The 17447-nt window shown below is 38.0% G+C and overlaps 1 protein-coding gene across 6 annotated transcripts in view; it reads left to right on the forward strand.

Annotated features, from left to right (window-relative positions):
* The window catches only part of KLHL3 (kelch like family member 3), a 196021-nt gene that overhangs the window by 71535 nt on the left and 107039 nt on the right, over positions 1-17447 (forward strand). For 4 of the 6 annotated variants that reach the window (XM_074213498.1, XM_074213499.1, XM_074213494.1 and 1 more), the window contains exon 4: positions 6207-6328. In XM_074213498.1, coding sequence (XP_074069599.1) covers positions 6207-6328 — 122 coding nt within the window. Of the gene's footprint in view, positions 1-2243; positions 2336-6206; positions 6329-17447 lie in introns of those variants that run through there. The other 2 variants (XM_074213496.1, XM_074213497.1) reach the window with 2 other exon arrangements.

The raw sequence follows: 17447 nt of genomic DNA on the forward strand, positions 1-17447 counted from the left end.
AGCATAGTTTTAGATCTGGTAGACCTAGGCCACCTTCCTTTACATTTTTTTCATTAAGTTCTCTTGCTGTTCTTCAGAGCCAGGATTCTAATACAGGTCCTTTAGACTCCAGTCTTAGTATTCTTTACATTTACTAATGCTGCTGTGTAAAATTTGCAGATGGTACAAAGTATGGAGGGATAGCTAAGAGATTATAATGCAAGAATCCAAAGATATTTTGATTAGACCAAAATGATGAGCTGAATCTTATAGAAAATGTAATTGGGAGAAATGTAAAGTCTTATACTTTTGTAGAAAGTAGTGATTGTGAAAACTGATCTGGGTGGGGGGAGTTTTGGTAGACTGAAAGGTCAATATAAAACAATATTGAGGAGGGGAAGGGGTCAAGGGAGGAAGAAAATTTGGAACTGCAAAGAAATTAAATTAAAAAAATAAAAAACAATATGTGATATACTTAAAAGAAAGGAATGGAAATTCGAAAAAAGTGGAGATGATAGTCTGCTTTGGTAAGACTCCTGAAGTCATGTTTTAGGAAAGGCATTGATAGCACAGAGGGTGGAATCTGGAATGAGGAGAGGACTGGAGTCAATGCTGTAAATAAATCAGACCATGAATCTAATGATATTTTGGGAAGAAGAAAAATCTTGGTGGGAGAACACGATCAGTCTTCAAAGTATTTGAAGAATTATGTGGAAAAAGAGCTAAAGTACTGGAGTCCAAGAGAGCAGAAGTGGGAGCAAGGGGTGGAATTAGAAAAGAGGTCTGTCTTGTCAGGAAACACTTACTCAAGGTTAGGGCTTTCCAGAAGCCCATTAGGATGAAGTGTGCCAGTTCACTGAAGGAATTCAAGGAGTCAACCTGCCCTCTTATTGGAAATGTTATAGAGATGAGTCTGTTTTAATTAGGAATTAGCCTAGATGCCCTCTAGGTCTATTATGCTTTGCTTCAAGGACTTCTTGATAGGAAGAAATGAAATATGAATGAAAAGGGGGCTCTGATGGCCCTACCTGTAAGTGCATAGAAATTTCTGGTTGCTAAATGAATAAATAATCACCAGCTAATCATGTTGATCATTCATTGAAAAGCAACATGGAATGGTGGAAAGAGCCATAGAAACAAATGTTTATTAAGTGGTTCCTATATGCTAGGCCCTGGGCTAAGGGCTGGGGTTACAAAAAAAGTCTCCTACCTGCACCCCTACCCCTAATGATCCCTACCTTCAAAGAATTCACAATTTAATGAGGAAGCTACAAGACCTGGACAGTGTTTGTAAACAGGAAGTCATGAAAGAGGGAAGACACAAATAGTGGGAAAGAAGGGAGGTGAAGAAATGTGGGTGCAGACATGGAATGGAGAAAGACCTTTTCAAGAGGAAAGATTTGAGCTGAGTTCTCAAGGAACCTTGTCTGACCCCTCTGAACATCTGTAAATTGAATGAGTTGGATTAGGTAACCTCTCTAAGGTTTCTAAATTTTGTGGCCTGTTAGAGTATTTATTGCTAGGCTTTCTGGGGAAAATAGAGAAAATATGCAGCTCTTGGAGAAAGTAGAGGAGAGGTTATAGAAAGAAGAGGACAATGCACAGGATGCATTGTCATGGAAAATCAAAGAGTATCAGGAAGAAAGAGGTCAGGGGTATCATGAGCTACAGGAAGTTAGAGGTGACTGAAGACAAAAGACAGACAGTTTGATTTCTGGATTAGGAGACTTTAGTTATAGTTTTGTCATTTTTAGGAAGGTAGAGATGGACTGAAGACAAAAGATGAACAATTGGATTTCTGAATTAGTTTCAGTAGTTTCAGTCACTTTTTAAAAAGTGTCCAACTCTTCAAGACCCTATTTGGACTTTTCTTGACAAAGCTATTGGAGTAGGTTGTCATTTCCATCTCCAGCTCATTTTTAGGGATGAGGAAACTGAGCAAACAAGGTTAAGTGAATTGTTCAGGGTCTCAGCTAGTCTGAGGCTAGACTTGAGCTCAGGTAGATGAGTCTTCCTGACTCAGGAGTCAGGCCAGCACTCTTAGCTACTGTGCCATCTAGCTGTCCAGGAAATCTTGGGAGAGAGAGCAATTTTATTAAACTGGAAGGATTAGAACCTAGACTATCAGGTGTTTAGAAGTAAATGTATGGGGAGGAAGTTGAGGCAGAAAGAATTCTGTGCTTGTTTAAGACTATGACTGGAGAAGGGCATGTCAGGGTCAAGTGAAAGATTTTATTTTGTTTCTTTGTTTTTTTTGGTTTTAGGATTAGGGAGTTCTTTATGTTTGTGGACACAGTGGAAAGAAACTGGAGTGGGGAAGACAGAAGTTGCTGGAGACTGATTGATGGAATCAAAGGTATAAGTTGGATGGCAAGGGAGAGTCAGCTCTTCCTTTGAGATAGTAAGGAGGAAAGGAGAGAATGAAAGAAATACCAAGGAGGAGGGAACTGAGGGAAGAGGGTAGGTGTTTTCTGCTGAGGGTAAGGGGGTAGTTTGGAGATTGGGGGCTTGAAAAGCTTAGAAAATTTTTCTAACTTTTTATGGGGAAGTGTGATAAATATGAAAGGAATAAGAAGACTGAATAGTATCTGTGAGATCTTACTTGAGGTTAAGCAGTGAATTTTCAAGCAAGGAACCAGTCATTATATTCCAATAATGTCAGAATACTTACATTAATTAAAAGTCTCTGTATCATAGTTGTACATGTATAACCTAAATTAGATTACTTGCTGTCAAAGGGAGGAGGGAGGAGGGAGGAAGAAAAATATGGAACTAAAAAAAATGAATGTTGAAAACTATATTTGTATGAAACTGGAAAAATAAATAAATAAATTTACTAAAATTAAAAAAAAAATCTTTGTATCCCTAGCTCCTAACACTGAGCCTGGCATATGGTTGATGAGTACTAAATGTTTGATTGATTGATTGATTGGGATATATCTTCTTTCCTATTTTCCCCACTGCCCAACTCACCTGGAGAGTTAGTTCTCTACACTTAGAACTTTACTGGTGACCAAGACAGAGAGTGTGTTATTAGATTGTAGATGTTCTGATGAGAGACTTGGGGAAAGGAGGCAAGGCAAAGGGAAACTTTTCTGACCCATCTAGCTCAGCAGAGATTGAAGCACCTTGGCAAGTGCAAGTGGGGTCTGGGTTGGTATTTCTTCTTACTCTTCTTGAATAATTCTGACCCAGAACTCAGTCTGCACATAGTAGACTGGTGGAGGCGTTCAAAGAAGCATGCACATCTTGGAAGTAGGCGTCTGTAGCCCACACACTGGTCTATACTTTATTTTTTGGCTCTGATGCATGAATTCCACAGAGAGAAAACAATCCCTCTGGACTCTTGTTTTTACATGTGTGATTATAGAAGTGCTTCTACATTTATCTTCCCTCTTAGTAAAGCAACTCTTTATTTCAGTCACAGTAGAGAGATCTCTGCCTTCCCCTTTCTTTGTGAAATAAACAGCTCTTGTTGAATGAATTTTGGCTTTGAATAACTTGCTTACTACACATGGAGTATTATAAGCAGATTTATTGATTCATGTTTCTTGGTCTCTGAAGTAAGAAAGCCCCATCTATAAATGTAATATGCAATCTTTGCCAGCCTCAGCACTATTTAAACACACTTACTGGGTGGTATACAAAGAAAACTGCCCAGACCTTTTCTGCCCTTAGATCCCAAGACTGACTGTCTTGTATGGATAGTGTTGTACAGTGGAAAGAGCCCTGCCCCAAGAGACTTGGAGTCTAGTCCTGTCTCTGTCACAGTGATTCTTGGCAAATCACTTGTCCTCTTGAATTCAATTTCTTTTTTTTAATTGATATTTTATTTTTGCAAATACATGCTATAAAAGTTTTTCAATATTAATCCATATGAATATATATTTCTTATCTTTTTTTTTTTTTTTAGGTTTTTAGGCAAACAGGGTTAAGTGGCTTGCCCAAGGCCACACAGGTAATTATTAAGTGTCTGAGATGGGATTTGAACCCAGGTACTCCTGACTCCAAGGCCGGTGCTTTATCCACTACGCCACCTAGCTGCCCCTTGAATATGTATTTCTTAAAGTTACAAAATTTCCTTCCACCTTCCTTTCCTACCATTCCCTCCCCCGCCCCCAGTGGTGAAGTCAGGTTACTATTGTACATACATTTTAAACATGTTTACAGATTAGTCATTTTTTTTTTTTGTAAGGCAAATGGGGTTAAGTGGTTTGCCCAAGGCCACACAGCTAGGTAATTATTAAGTGTCTGAGACCAGATTTGAACCCAGGTACTCCTGACTCCAGGGTCAGTGCTTTATCCACTATGCCACCTAGTCACCCCAGATTAGTCATTTTTGATGAGGAATTAGGATAAAGGGAAAGAAATACACGAGATATTTTTAAAAAAGTGAATGTAGTGTTCTTCAGATTCTGAAGGATTTTTGTTTAGTTTTTCTTCTGGATGGGGATAGCATTGTCCATAGTTGGTCTAATAGGGTTGTCCCAGCTCTCTGCTTCCATCAAGGTTGATCAACACCCAGTGTTGTTAACGTGCAGAATGTTCTCTTGGTTCTGCCTCCTTTACTCAGCATCAGATCCTGTAATTCATTCCATGCTTCTCTAGAGTCCAACCATTTATGATTCCCCATAGAACAATAGTATTCCAATGGATTCATGTACCATAACTTGTTTAACTATTCCCTAATTGAGGGACATCCCCTCAGTTTCCAATTGCCACTACAAAAAGAGCTGCTATGATATTTTGGAACTTGTGGGACTTTTCCCATTTTTTTAAAATGAATTTCCCTTATAGACCTTCCTTATTTTACATTCTCCCCTCTTCTGCTTCTTTGTTTTTATTCTCCATGTTCCCTTTTTCTACAAAATTTTCTTCTTCTCCTGTTGAAAACCTTTTAACCTTTAAAATCCAACTCAAGTATCATCTCCTTCATGGAAACTCCCTTGATCCCCTCCAGTCAGTGACCTTTTCCTCTTACACTTCATATAGTATGACCAAATAGATAAAGTGTCAGAGTCAACCAGAATTTGAATCTTGCTTTTGGGATTACTGACTGTGGGATCCTGAGCATAATCACTTAAGCCTTTTGAACCTACCTCATAGGGTTATTGTAGGATCAAATCAAATGCTGTATGTAAAATGCTTTGCAAATCATAAAACACTTAATAAATTTTAACTGGTGCTATTATATTTTTATTATAACATTTGAACTTCTCTGATGAACTTATATAATTTTTGTCTATTACAGTTAAGTTCCATGAAGGTAAAGCCCCTATCTACTTATTACCTGTGTGATTTTTAGTGTAAAAGCTTATTTTTCCTGAGCTTCAGTTTCCTTTTCTTATGAAATCAAAAGGTTTGACTAGATGGTCTCTTAGATCCCTTCCAGCTATAGATCTGTGTTTCTAGGGTCCTAGCTTCCTATTGAGTATTTTCCTCATTGCCTAATATATACAGCTGACATGATATGTTTGTTGAATGAGTGAGGTATTAATTCGATTCGGTAGACAGTGTTTGAGCATCTATCATTGGCCAGGAAACTGCCAGACTGGCTTCTGGATATAAAGACAAAAATGACAATTGCTGGCCTCAAGAAGCGTATGTTTTAGGACTATCTCTAAAGAGCTGGCTAAAAAGTGTTCATTTTTGTACCATCACTAAAGGTCTGACTAAAAGTGTTCATTTTAGTACTATCAGTAAAGGTCTTTGGACTAAAAGTGTTACCAGAGTTGCTTTCTCCAAAGTAATCTGCTAAAAAAAAAATCCATTTTAGATGGACTCAAGGATTTGCTTTTACAATGGAAGATGATCTTATGAGAACTTAATATAAGATAAATAAAAAGATTGTAGGGCAGCAGTTAAGAGTCAAAATGTAAGGTTCAAAGGAACAACTTAATGAGTTCTTAAGGTCATAGTCAGGAGCAGGGATTCTTTACCTTCTTTATGGTATCAATCCCTTTAAGCATGGTGAAACCTATATACCCCTTCTCAATAATGGCACAAGATAAAGTACATAGGATTTACAAAGAAAACCAATTATATTGAAATAGAGTTATCAAACGTGGTGGGGAAACCAAAACAAATTTATAGATCCCAGGTCATCTAGGTCTGGTGGTGGCTTTTAAGGTCAAAGTTTAGGTGGCACCTGATAGAGGGCAAAGAACTGTAGGGAAAAAAAATAAAAGAAAGACCCTTAAACTCATGCTTTTATTTTTGAATTTTAGGTGACATGAGTGAAAGTAAAGCCAAGAAGATTGAAATCAAAGATGTGGATGGGCAGACACTGAGTAAGCTGATTGACTACATCTATACAGCTGAAATTGAGGTGACAGAAGAAAATGTTCAGGTAATTGAGGCCTCCAAAATGAGTCTAATTGTTAGGACTACTGCTGGCTTTGGTTTGGAATTCCAGGGGAGGAGAAAGAACTGAATGCTTCTACCAGCTAGCTTCCCATGCTTTCATGGAATGACAGCTAGACTTGGGGATAGGAGACATGGGTTTAAATTCTGACTTTGTGCAATCTTGGGTAAGATTTCTATTTGATTCCAGCTTTATTCAATTGCAAAATGGATTTTATATTTATGTCATCCATCTCAAAAGGTTGTTGTGAAGACTGTTTTCTTTGTAGACCTTTCAGTGGGAGAGATATGGAGAACTTTATAATTATTTTTGGATATTTTGTCTTTTGATTGTGAAACCTCAAGTAATTTTTCTTGGGTGTATGTCATAGTTAAGTGCTTACATTTGTAAAATGCTTTATAGTTTGCAAAGTTTGTTTACCACATATACCCTCTCTTTGGGCTCATAGTACCTTTATGAGAGAGGCAGGACAAAGAGCAGAGTACACCCATCTGTAAAATCAGACGATTGAATTAGATGATTTCTAAGTACCCTTTCTTTCCATGAGGAAAGTAGAAGGGGAAAATGTGTGATAATTAAAAAGAACAAAAAAATTTTTTTTAAATGAAAGTAAGGGTAATTGGTTCTGACTCTCTGGCCAGTGATCATTCCAAGCAACTCTTCTCATATGTCCCTGGTTCTGGGTTCCTGATAATCTAATTGTTTTGTAAATTGAATTTTGTAATCATTAGCAATCATTATACAGTATATAAAAAATAAGGAGTGGGGCAGTGAGGTAGTGCAATGGATACAGCACAGACCCTGGAGTCAAACAAATGTGGCCTCAGACACTTGACACTTACTAGCTGTGTGAGACTGGGCAAATCACTTAATCTTGATTGCCTTGCACAAAAAAAAAATGAGAATATTTTATAAGTAGCTAAACTACTGTTACGTATAACTGATATATATGTAAATATGCTGAACTGTTACAAATAGTTTTAGAATACTTGTATATTCATATATAGAAATGTATACACATATCTATATGTCTATGTCTATGTCTATATCTATATCTATATCTATATCTATATAGATAGCTCTTTCCATATATTTGGAGAGAGTTAAATTGAACAAGCAAATAGCAAAATTGTAATACTTGCCATTTCCTTCTTTTTCAAAATATATTTTATTAAATTTTTTTCAGTTACTTTTCATTTTCCTCTAAAAAAGTATCCAACTATTTTCTAGTGCTCCATGATCTGTGCTATGCCTCTAGGGGATTTTCTTGCTGTTCCCTTCCCTATTCTCATTAAAATTTACTTATGTGTAAATGTCTTATGTGTCAGACCCTGAAGACTGGGTTAATCTGATAAATAGTACTGGAGAGGCTAAAATGTGATAATGGGAGACAGTTAGAGGAAACCCCAAGGACTTCCTTCTCTCCTCCCATTTAATATTGCCATTTTAACAGCATCTCTGAAGGCAATGCTCTTAGGGTCCAATTCCAGTTCAGTTCAACAGGCACTCTATATACAGTACAATACACTTAGGTAGTGACAGGGGATATACAAAACCAAAAGATCCCTACCATGAAGAATTCAGAGATATTATCCGAATAAATGAAACCCTAAGTATACTGTGAGATTGGATTTGGAGACATGGGAAATTTTCTCTCGGGCTGAAATAGGCTTAGTTGAATTACCTCAGAGAGTCACTTGTTCCTGGTACATATACCTTGGAGTGCTAATGTGAGAACATATTTACTTCTCCATGAAGAAATGTTTTGTGTTTGGCTTTACTTGGTGTTGCTGGGGTAAAAGCATTATTTTTAAAGAAAGAATTTTCCTTACAAGGAAAGAAGAACCTCAAAAGAAAAATTGTATGAGCTTGGCAGAGAGTGACTTTCATAGGATGATCAATTTAGAGTTGTCCTCTCAGAGCCTAAACTTGAATAATTTACAGATGAGAAAAATGGGCTTGTTCAGTGTCCATAGGTAATAGAGCTGAACCTGGGTCTTTGGACTCCATTGTGCCTGGAGGCCTTCCTGCAGTTTCCGATCCATCTTCGTAGTGCAACATGAAGATAGAGGTTATTGAACAGCTCCCACCCCATCCTGTAGTCAGTTGTGGCAACAAGGTTGAGGTCATCATCACTGGCGCAGACACCGAACCCCGAATGGAGTGACGGAGCAGGCACGGCCTTGCTGGTGTGCTCCAAGGCAGGGCACTTCCTTTTGTTATTGCTGAAGGAAACAAACAGTTGTGACCGGATATCCTCTGCTCTGTTTTCTTGTCCTGGGGGTGGGGGACACCTGACCTGGAGAATGGGACACAAACAAAAAAAGGAGAAGGGGGAGGCAGTTCTGTATTTAGGCAGGGGTCATCCCAAGAACTATAATGCTGTTGTATAGTGAGCCAAATGATTCCTGTCCTGTGGCAAACTTCCATTCCTGAAAACATGTGGCTGATGGGTTGACCATTGCAGCTTCTTTTGTTATTGTTCAGTTGTTTCAACTGAGTCTGACTCTTTGTGACCCTATTTTGTTTTGTTTCTTGGCAAAGATAACAAGAGTGGTTTGCCATTTCCTTCTCCATCTCATTTTATGGATGAGGAGACTGAGACAAACAGGGTCTGAGGCCAGATCTGAGCTCAGGAAGATGAGTCTTTCCCATGCCAGGCCCAGTGCTCTATCCACTGTGCCACCCAGCTTCCCTGCTTATCTCTTCTACCCTCAAAAAAAAATACATTCCATCTTGAAACTGCCTTGTAATGACCTGTGTATGTTTGTAGACAGAATGTAAGCTCTCTCAGGGGAGGGGCTGTTCCTTCCCTCCCCTTCCCTATCCCTTCTCTTCCCCGCCCTTCCCCCCTTCCTTTTCTCTTTTCTCTTTTCTTTTCTTCTTCTCTCTCTTTCTCTCTTTTCCCATCACTTAGAACAGTAATGTTCCATCACATAGTAATGTCCTTAATAAGTGTTTTTTTAACTGAATCTAATTGAAAAACAAACTTAGAAGCCTAATGCACAGAGATGTGATGGAACATTTTCACAGGGAGTCACCGGCTTCAGGTTTTCTCCATTTGTAATCCTACTGCTCATTTGGGGCAGAACAGTTTTTAAGGAAAGATGTGAGATAAAGTAGAAAGAACACTTAGGACTCAACCAGGATTCAAATCTTAACTTTCAATGCTCACTGACTGTGTGACTTGTATCCTCATTTGTAAAATGAGATAGGATTAGACTCTGACTTTTGAGACCTTTTCTAGTCTAAGATGTATAATGTGATGAAAACATGGAATCTTCTGAAAGCCCTTGGGGACCAAGCAGCAAAAGTGGAGAAGTGTTAGTACTTGCTCTTTGCAAGATGGGGTGATGAAATGAATAGAGCGCCAGCCATGAAGTCAGGAAGACCTGAGTTCAAATCCTCTCTCAGATACTTACTACCAGTGTGACCCAGGGCAAGTCACTTAATCCTGTTTGCCTCAGTTTCCTCATCTGTAAAATGAGCTAGAGAAGAAAATGGGCAAACTACTCTAATATCTTTGCCATGAAAATCCCAAATGGGGTCACAAAGAGTAGGAACTGACTGAAAAGACTGAACAACAACAAAAAATGTTCCAGATATGTATATCAAGAGAATCCCTATCTTCAGAATTCTTAAATTTTATAAATAGAACAGAGAAACTGAGGGAAAATGATGGAGGTTCCATCAGGTACATTGCTCTCTATTTTTTCTCAGACTGGAACATATTAACTTTTTCACTATATTTCTGACCCTCACAATGTGCAGGCTGGGTTTCATTTTAACTCTAAGGTAGTGAGAGAGACCCAGGGCGGTGGATATATGTGTGCAAGTCACATAACCTCAGAGCCTCAGTTTCTTTATTTATAAAATGGGAGTAATAATGTTCATACTCTAAATCTTGATGAGGTTGTTGTGAAGAACAGGCTTTGGAGGGGTGGCTAGGTGGCGTAGTAGGGATGACTAGGTGCTGTAGTGGATAAAGCACCGGCCTTGGAGTCAGGAATACCTGGGTTCAAATCTGGTCTCAGACACTTAATAATTACCTAGCTGTGTGGCCTTGGGCAAGCCACTTAACCCCATTTGCCTTGCAAAAACCTAAAAAAAAAAAAAGAAAAAAGAAAAAAGAACGGACTTTGGAAACTGTAGGGCATTGTATAAAATGAGTTATATATTATTATTATTGTTATTATTATTATTTTAGTAATCTAGTCCACATCTTATCTTTTCACTCCTAATTTCCTTTTAAATTTCTTCAAGAAAGAGAAAAGACTTTGACTCATAATTAACATCTAAAGATCAAACAGTGGGAACAGGCAATTAGAGAAACCACAGCTCTGTTCATTTTAAGAAGCAGCCAAGGGGAATGTTTTCAGGCAGAGGCAGACCCAAATAGGAAGAGGAGGCCAGATTATCATTTTTGTCTCCTTAGTGTGAATTCTAAACAACAGAGAAATTGAAAACCACAGGGGTTAAATTTCAGATACTGAAAAATGTAACCTGAGAACACAGAAGGAATGTTTATTAGTTTACCTTTCCAGACTGTTGTCATAGAACAATTTACATTTCTATGATAGCTTAACTTTAAACAAAGTACTTTTCCTCATAGTGAGCCTGTGAATTAGGTGATACAAAAATTGTTGTATCTAGTTTACAGATGAAGAAACTGAGGCTTTGAGAAGTTAAATCTCATATACCCTAGGAATTGTAGGAGGCAGAACTTGAATCCAGGCCTTCTGTCTCCTAAACCACATGGCATCATGAGCTTGAGAATTTGGGCACAACATGGCTTCCTACCTTGCTGACATCTGGAATTTTAGAATATTCTTTCCTTAGAATGTAAATTTATGTAAGCAATTTAGTATGCATGTATTAATTGGTTTCTATGTACCAGGAAATGGCAAACTATTTCAGTATCTTTGTCAAAAAAAATGCCATATGTGGTCCTGAAGAATCAGACATAAGTGAAAAATGACTAAATGACAAATTGTAGTCGGCATTAATTGTATGTTCATTGGTACAGAGATGATCTCAGAAGCAATTTAAATCCAGCCTCCTCATTTTGCATTTGAGTAAACTGAGGCCCAGGGAAGCTGTGACTTGCCCAAGTTGATGAAATCAGGGAGAATCAAATCTAGTTCTAGTGCTTTTTTCCATTCTAAGTGTCTTTCAGCGAGCTTACATTCTACTAGCTATTTTTTTTTTTAGGTTTTTGCAAGGCAAACGGGTTAAGTGGCTTGCCCAAGGTCACACAGATAGGTAATTATGAAGTGTCTGAGGTCAGATTTGAATTCAGGTACTCCTGACTCCAGGGCCGGTGCTTTATCCACTACACCACCTAGCTGCCCCCTGCTAGCTATTTTTTTTATAAATTATTTTAATTTATTTTTTTTTAGTTTATGTTTTGCAAGGCAATGTGATTAAGTTACTTGTCCATAGTCACACAGCTAGGTAATTATTAAATGTCTGAGGTCGGATTTGAACCCAGGTCCTCCTGACTCCAGGGCCTGTGTTCTATCCATTGTGCCACCTAGCTGCCCTGCTGCAATTATCATCATCATTATCATCATCATCATCATTATTATTATTATTATTTCAGTTTTTTTTGCAAGGCAATGGGGTTAAGTGGCTTGCCCAAGGCCACACAGCCAGGTAATTATTAAGTGTCTGAGGTCGAATTTGAACTCAGGTATTCCTGACTCCAGGGCCGGTGCTCTATCCACTGCACCACCTAGCCCCCCCCCCATTATTTTTAAAGATAGTTTTCAACATTCTTCTTTCTAAAGTTTTCTCACTCCCACTCTCCCCCCCCTCCACCTAGGATAGCAAGGAATTTGAAATAGATTATATATGTACAATTATGTTACTCATAGTTCCTTAGTTACACAAGGAAAGAAGGATGAAAATAAAGGGGGGAAACTTCATGAAGGAAAAAATAAATTTAAAAAGGTGAAAATAGAATTCTGAGAGGAGTATTCAACATCACATGATGTTGCGGTTAAAATGTACAATATTCTGATTTTGTGTACTTCTGAAATCCACTATTGGGTGTTTTTTTTTTTTGAAGGTAACCATTGGGACAGACAAGATTACTTTAGTGAAATGATCACTTAATAATAAGAACAATGCTAGCAACAATGCATTTTTACCTTTACATAACACTTGATTTTTTTTTTTTTTTTTTTGGTGAGACAATTGGGGTTAGTGACAGTGTCTGAGGCTATCAAGTGTCTGAGACTGAATTAGAACTCAGGTCCTCCTGATTTCAGAGTTGGTTCTCTGCCTAGTACACCACCTAACTGGCCCACTCCTTGATTTTAAAGTGCTTTTTTTTTTTTTTTTTTTTTTTTTTTTTTACCATTTATACAGACTTGAAGTCTCTGTACTAAAGGAACATCCACACCAACAAAATCAGAAATCCTTTCCTCTGGGATTTTGTTGGTCTGGGTGCTCTTTCCACTGATGCTAATTATAACTAATTTCTTTTGGTGGATAGTCTTCAAGAGTTGCATGACTGAAAATTTCCCATCTCAAGTCAACTTAGTAAAGAACTTTCTGAACTTGACTGGTCCTTGTTCAAAAGACATCAAGAACTCTTGCCAAGCAGATCAGATTACTGTCATTTTAAAGATGAAAACACCAAGGGTCAGAGATATGAAATGATTTGCTGAAGATAAAAGGATACCTTTTTCTTTCTACTATCTTACCTTCTGAAATACAAGAGGTCATCCCTTCATACTTCCTTTCACCCCTCTCCTTAGCTGTTCTCTAGCTTTATTATGTCATAGGTTAGGTTGTTCTTGTTCTACCTTTCAGTGATTAAGGACATTGCTTTCTTAGTGAGAGGTGGATTTGTCCAGTTTTGTTTCTGTCACACCCCAAATCAAGGAAATATATTTTGGTGGTTACCACTCTGGAACTGGGAACATGGTTGATTCTCTATCCTCTTTGTGTGTGCATGTACCTGTTTGTACAGAAGTGGTAGGAATAGTTAATGATATCCCAACTTAGCCAGCAGGACTGAAGACTAATCTGTTCTTGGAATCTGTGTATCCAGGCTGAGCAAGTCTACAGGTTAATTGAGTTTTCTGTTTTTATGGCTGCCTGGTGGGGATGGAGGAGGCAGTTTCAGAGACTGGCTGTGTCCACTTGGAATGGATCAGTGACTTAGAAAACACCCAAGGACATATTGTTAATTGATGGCTATCCTGTTGGGGCAGAGGGGAATAGGAATGAGAAAAGGAGGCATAGGCAGAGGAGATTGCTGTATGACAGCTAAAACAACAGCTAGAATTTATAGAAGTTTGTGAGGTTTTCAAAGCACTTTGAATACGGAATCACATTTAATCATTACAAAAACTCTCTTATTCCCATTTTATAGATGAGAACAAGGGGCAGCTAGTTGGCACAGTGGATAGAGTACTGGCCTTGGAGTCAGGAGTACCTGAGTTCAAATCCAGCCTCAGACACTTAATAATTACCTAGCCTTGTGGCCTTAGGCAAGCCACTTAACCCCATTGCCTTGCAAAAAACAAAACAAAACAACTAAACAACTAAAAAAACAACTATAGATGAGAACACTGAGACTTTGAGATCAGAGACTGTCTGAGAATTACCTATTGACAGAAGCGGGATTTGAATCTAAGTCTTCTCAAAGACCAGCACTTTCTTTCTCTCTTATGTCACACTGTCTCTATTGGCATAGTCATGATAATAATGTTTGTCCTTCATTTTCTTTTCTTTTTTTTTAAATTCCCAAAAGTTTAATTGGAATTTGTCCTTATACAAAATCTTTAGATTATCTTGTACAAAAAATACAGACATTATAACATACCACTCACATTCCAAAACTTCACCCAAGAGAACACTAAAAGTTCCAGTCTCATTAATTAAAATAGGTTAGAAACAATTGTTATCAATATTAGATTAACATTACAATAAATTAATTTACAGATGAAAATATTTCGCAAAAGTATTTTTCACAAAGCTTCCAAATTTATCATAAAGCTTTTCTTGGTTAAAGTAAGATTTTTTATAAACACCCATACTTTCAAGTGTAAACTACTACACTTCAGAGACTAATGGGGGCTCAGCTTTTCTAAGCCAGAGAGAAGGAGTGGCTCATCTCATGATTGAACTGAACTTTTTTTTTTCCAGGCATTTTTTTTATTTTCTTTTTTTTTAATTAAAGACATTATTTGAGTTTTACAATTTTTTCCCAATCTTGCTTCCCTCCCCCCACCCCCACCCCACAGATATGAACTGAACTTTTAAGGAGCTCATTAAATGAAGAAAATTAACCAACTCAGGGCCTTGAACTTTAGAGTAGTTACACATAATTAATTAAATAAAAAGATACCATTCTGTCCTTTTGTTTTGCTGCTAGTAAGGTGTGACTTTATTTTTTTTTTCCTGGAATAATGTTTATTGTCCATATAATTTTTTTTAATTTAAATTTATTTTTATTAAAGACATTATTTGAGTTTTACATTTTCTACCATCTTGCTTTCTTCCCCCCTCCCCCCCCCAGAATGCACTCCGTCAGTCTTTACTTTGTTTCCATGTTGTACCTTGATCCAAATTGGGTGTGATGAGAGAGAAATCATATCCTTAAAGAGAAGTCTAAGAGGTAACAAGATGAGACAATAAGCTATCTGTTTTTTTCCTAAATTAAAGGGAATAGTCCTTGCACTTTGTTCAAACTCCACAGCTCCTTATCTGGATACAGCTGGCACTCTCCTTTGCAGACAGCCCAAAATTGTTCCTGATTGTTGCACTGATGGAATGAGCAAGTCCTTCAAGTTTGATCATCACCCCCATGTTGCTGTTAGGGTGTACAGCGTTTTTCTGGTTCTGCTCATTTCACTCAGCGTCAGTTCATGCAAATCCCTCCAGGTTTCCCTGAAATCCCATCCCTCCTGGTTTCTAACAGAACAATAGTGTTCCTTGACATACATATACCACAGTTTTCTAAGCCATTCCCCAATTGAAGGACATTTACTGGATTTCCAATTCTTTGCCACCACAAAGAGGGCTGCTATAAATATTTTTGTACAAGTAATGTTTTCACCCTTTTTCCTCATCTCTTCAGGGTATAGACCCAGTAGTGGTATTGCTGGGTCAAAGGGTATGTACATTTTTGTTGCCCTTTGGGCATAGTTCCAAATAGCTCTCCAGAAGGGTTGGATGAGTTCACAGCTCCACCAACAGTGTAATAGTGTCCCAGATTTCCCACATCCCTTCCAACAATGATCATTATCCTTACTGGTCATACTGGCCAATCTGAGAGGTATGAGGTGGTACCTTAGGGAAGCTTTAATTTGCATTTCTCTAATAATTAATGATTTAGAGCATTTTTTCATATGGCTATGGATTACTTTGATCTCCTCATCTATAAATTGCCTTTGCATATCCTTTGACCATTTGTCAATTGGGGAATGGCTTTTTGTTTTAAAAATATGACTCAGTTCTCTGTATGTCCTTCATTTTCAAAGAAGACCACAACATTAGGAAGGTGATGCCATGACAAGCACATGAATTGGATTTGAGTGAGAGGGTCCTATGCTATGTCATCAGCCTGACTTTCTCCTCCAGAGCTATCTGGGTCCAGTGGCCAGATAGGAATCAGGATGACTGGAGATGACTCTAGATGCGAGGCAATAAGGATTAAGTGACTTGCCCAAGGTCACATAGCTAGGACGTGGCAAGTGTTTGAGCTCAAATTTGAACTCCTGTCCTGAATCCAAGGCCAGTGCGCTATCTCCTGCACCACCTTGCTGCCCATTGGTACAGCCATAGTACACTAAGGAAGATGTTCTTCCTTGTGCTTAGGATTTCCTGAAAGCTGAAACACCTTACTTTAGGAGTAGGTGATGTGTGAAAGATCAAGGAACCTGGGTTTGGCTTAATTAGGGCAAACGCTGAGAAAATGTGCCTTGGGTCAAGAGCATCAAAGGAATTAATGGAAATAAATGTCGAGGAAGAATGTTTAGCAATACCAGATCTTAAACTCTAATGTGGCAAATTTAAAAAAAAACCCAAAACAAAACACAAACTATCTGCCACTGGTTAAGAGATAGAACAGAGAGTAGAACAGAGAAGGCATAAAATACACAATAGCAAATGATCATTGTATTCTTCTGTTTGGCAAATATAAGGATTGGAATAAGAATTTATTATTTGGTAAAAATTGTTGGGAAAGCTGAAAAGCAGTCTGGCAGAAATTGAGCATAGATCAATATTGTATACCAGTTAGCAAGATCTAAATGGGTATATGACCTGCATGTAAAAGGGAGATAACATAAGAAAATTAGAATATGAAACATATTAACTATCTGACTTATGGATAAGAGAACAATTTATGAATATGCAAGAGGAAAAAGCATTGTGAGAAAGAAAATGAATAATTTTGATTACATCAAATTAAAAAGGTTTTGTACAAGCAAAACCAATGTAGCCAGGATTAGAAGGGACACAGAAAATTGAAAGAGAATTTTTATAGGCAGTTTTTCAGATAAAGATCTCATCACAAAATATGTAAAAATTTTTGTCAGATCTATGAGACTATGAGTCATTCCTCAGTTGACTACTTGGTCACAGAATGTAAACAGGCAGTTTTTCTATAAAAAAGTCAAAACTATAGATAGTCATATAAAAATGTTCTAAATCACTATAAAACAACTGACATATCATCATACTTCTGTCAAATTGGCTAAAATGATAGAAGGGGAAAGTGACAAATGTTGAAGGGGATGTGGAAAAATTGGGACATCAAGAAAGGTTTCAAGTAGCAGGTGGGACTTTTAAGTAGAGCAGATGGGGTGGGGAGAACACTCCAGGCCAGCTAGACCACCAGTGAAGATGCCTCGAGTGCAGTGGGTGAGGAACGGTAAAGGAGACCAATGTGGCTGGATCAAACCCACCAAAGGGTCTTGGTGGAGCATAAGGTGGATATAAGAAGACTGGGAAGATAGGAAAAGCCTTTAAAGCCAAACAAAATTTTACATGTTAACCTGGAGGAACAAGGGAACCACCAGAGGTGGGGTGGGAGAAAACTTGGATTTGGGGGTGGGGGGGTGGGGGAATTCAAGATTTGTGCTTT

Source organism: Macrotis lagotis, chromosome 1 (assembly GCF_037893015.1).
Source record: "Macrotis lagotis isolate mMagLag1 chromosome 1, bilby.v1.9.chrom.fasta, whole genome shotgun sequence".
Classification (NCBI taxonomy): Eukaryota; Metazoa; Chordata; class Mammalia; order Peramelemorphia; family Peramelidae; genus Macrotis; species Macrotis lagotis.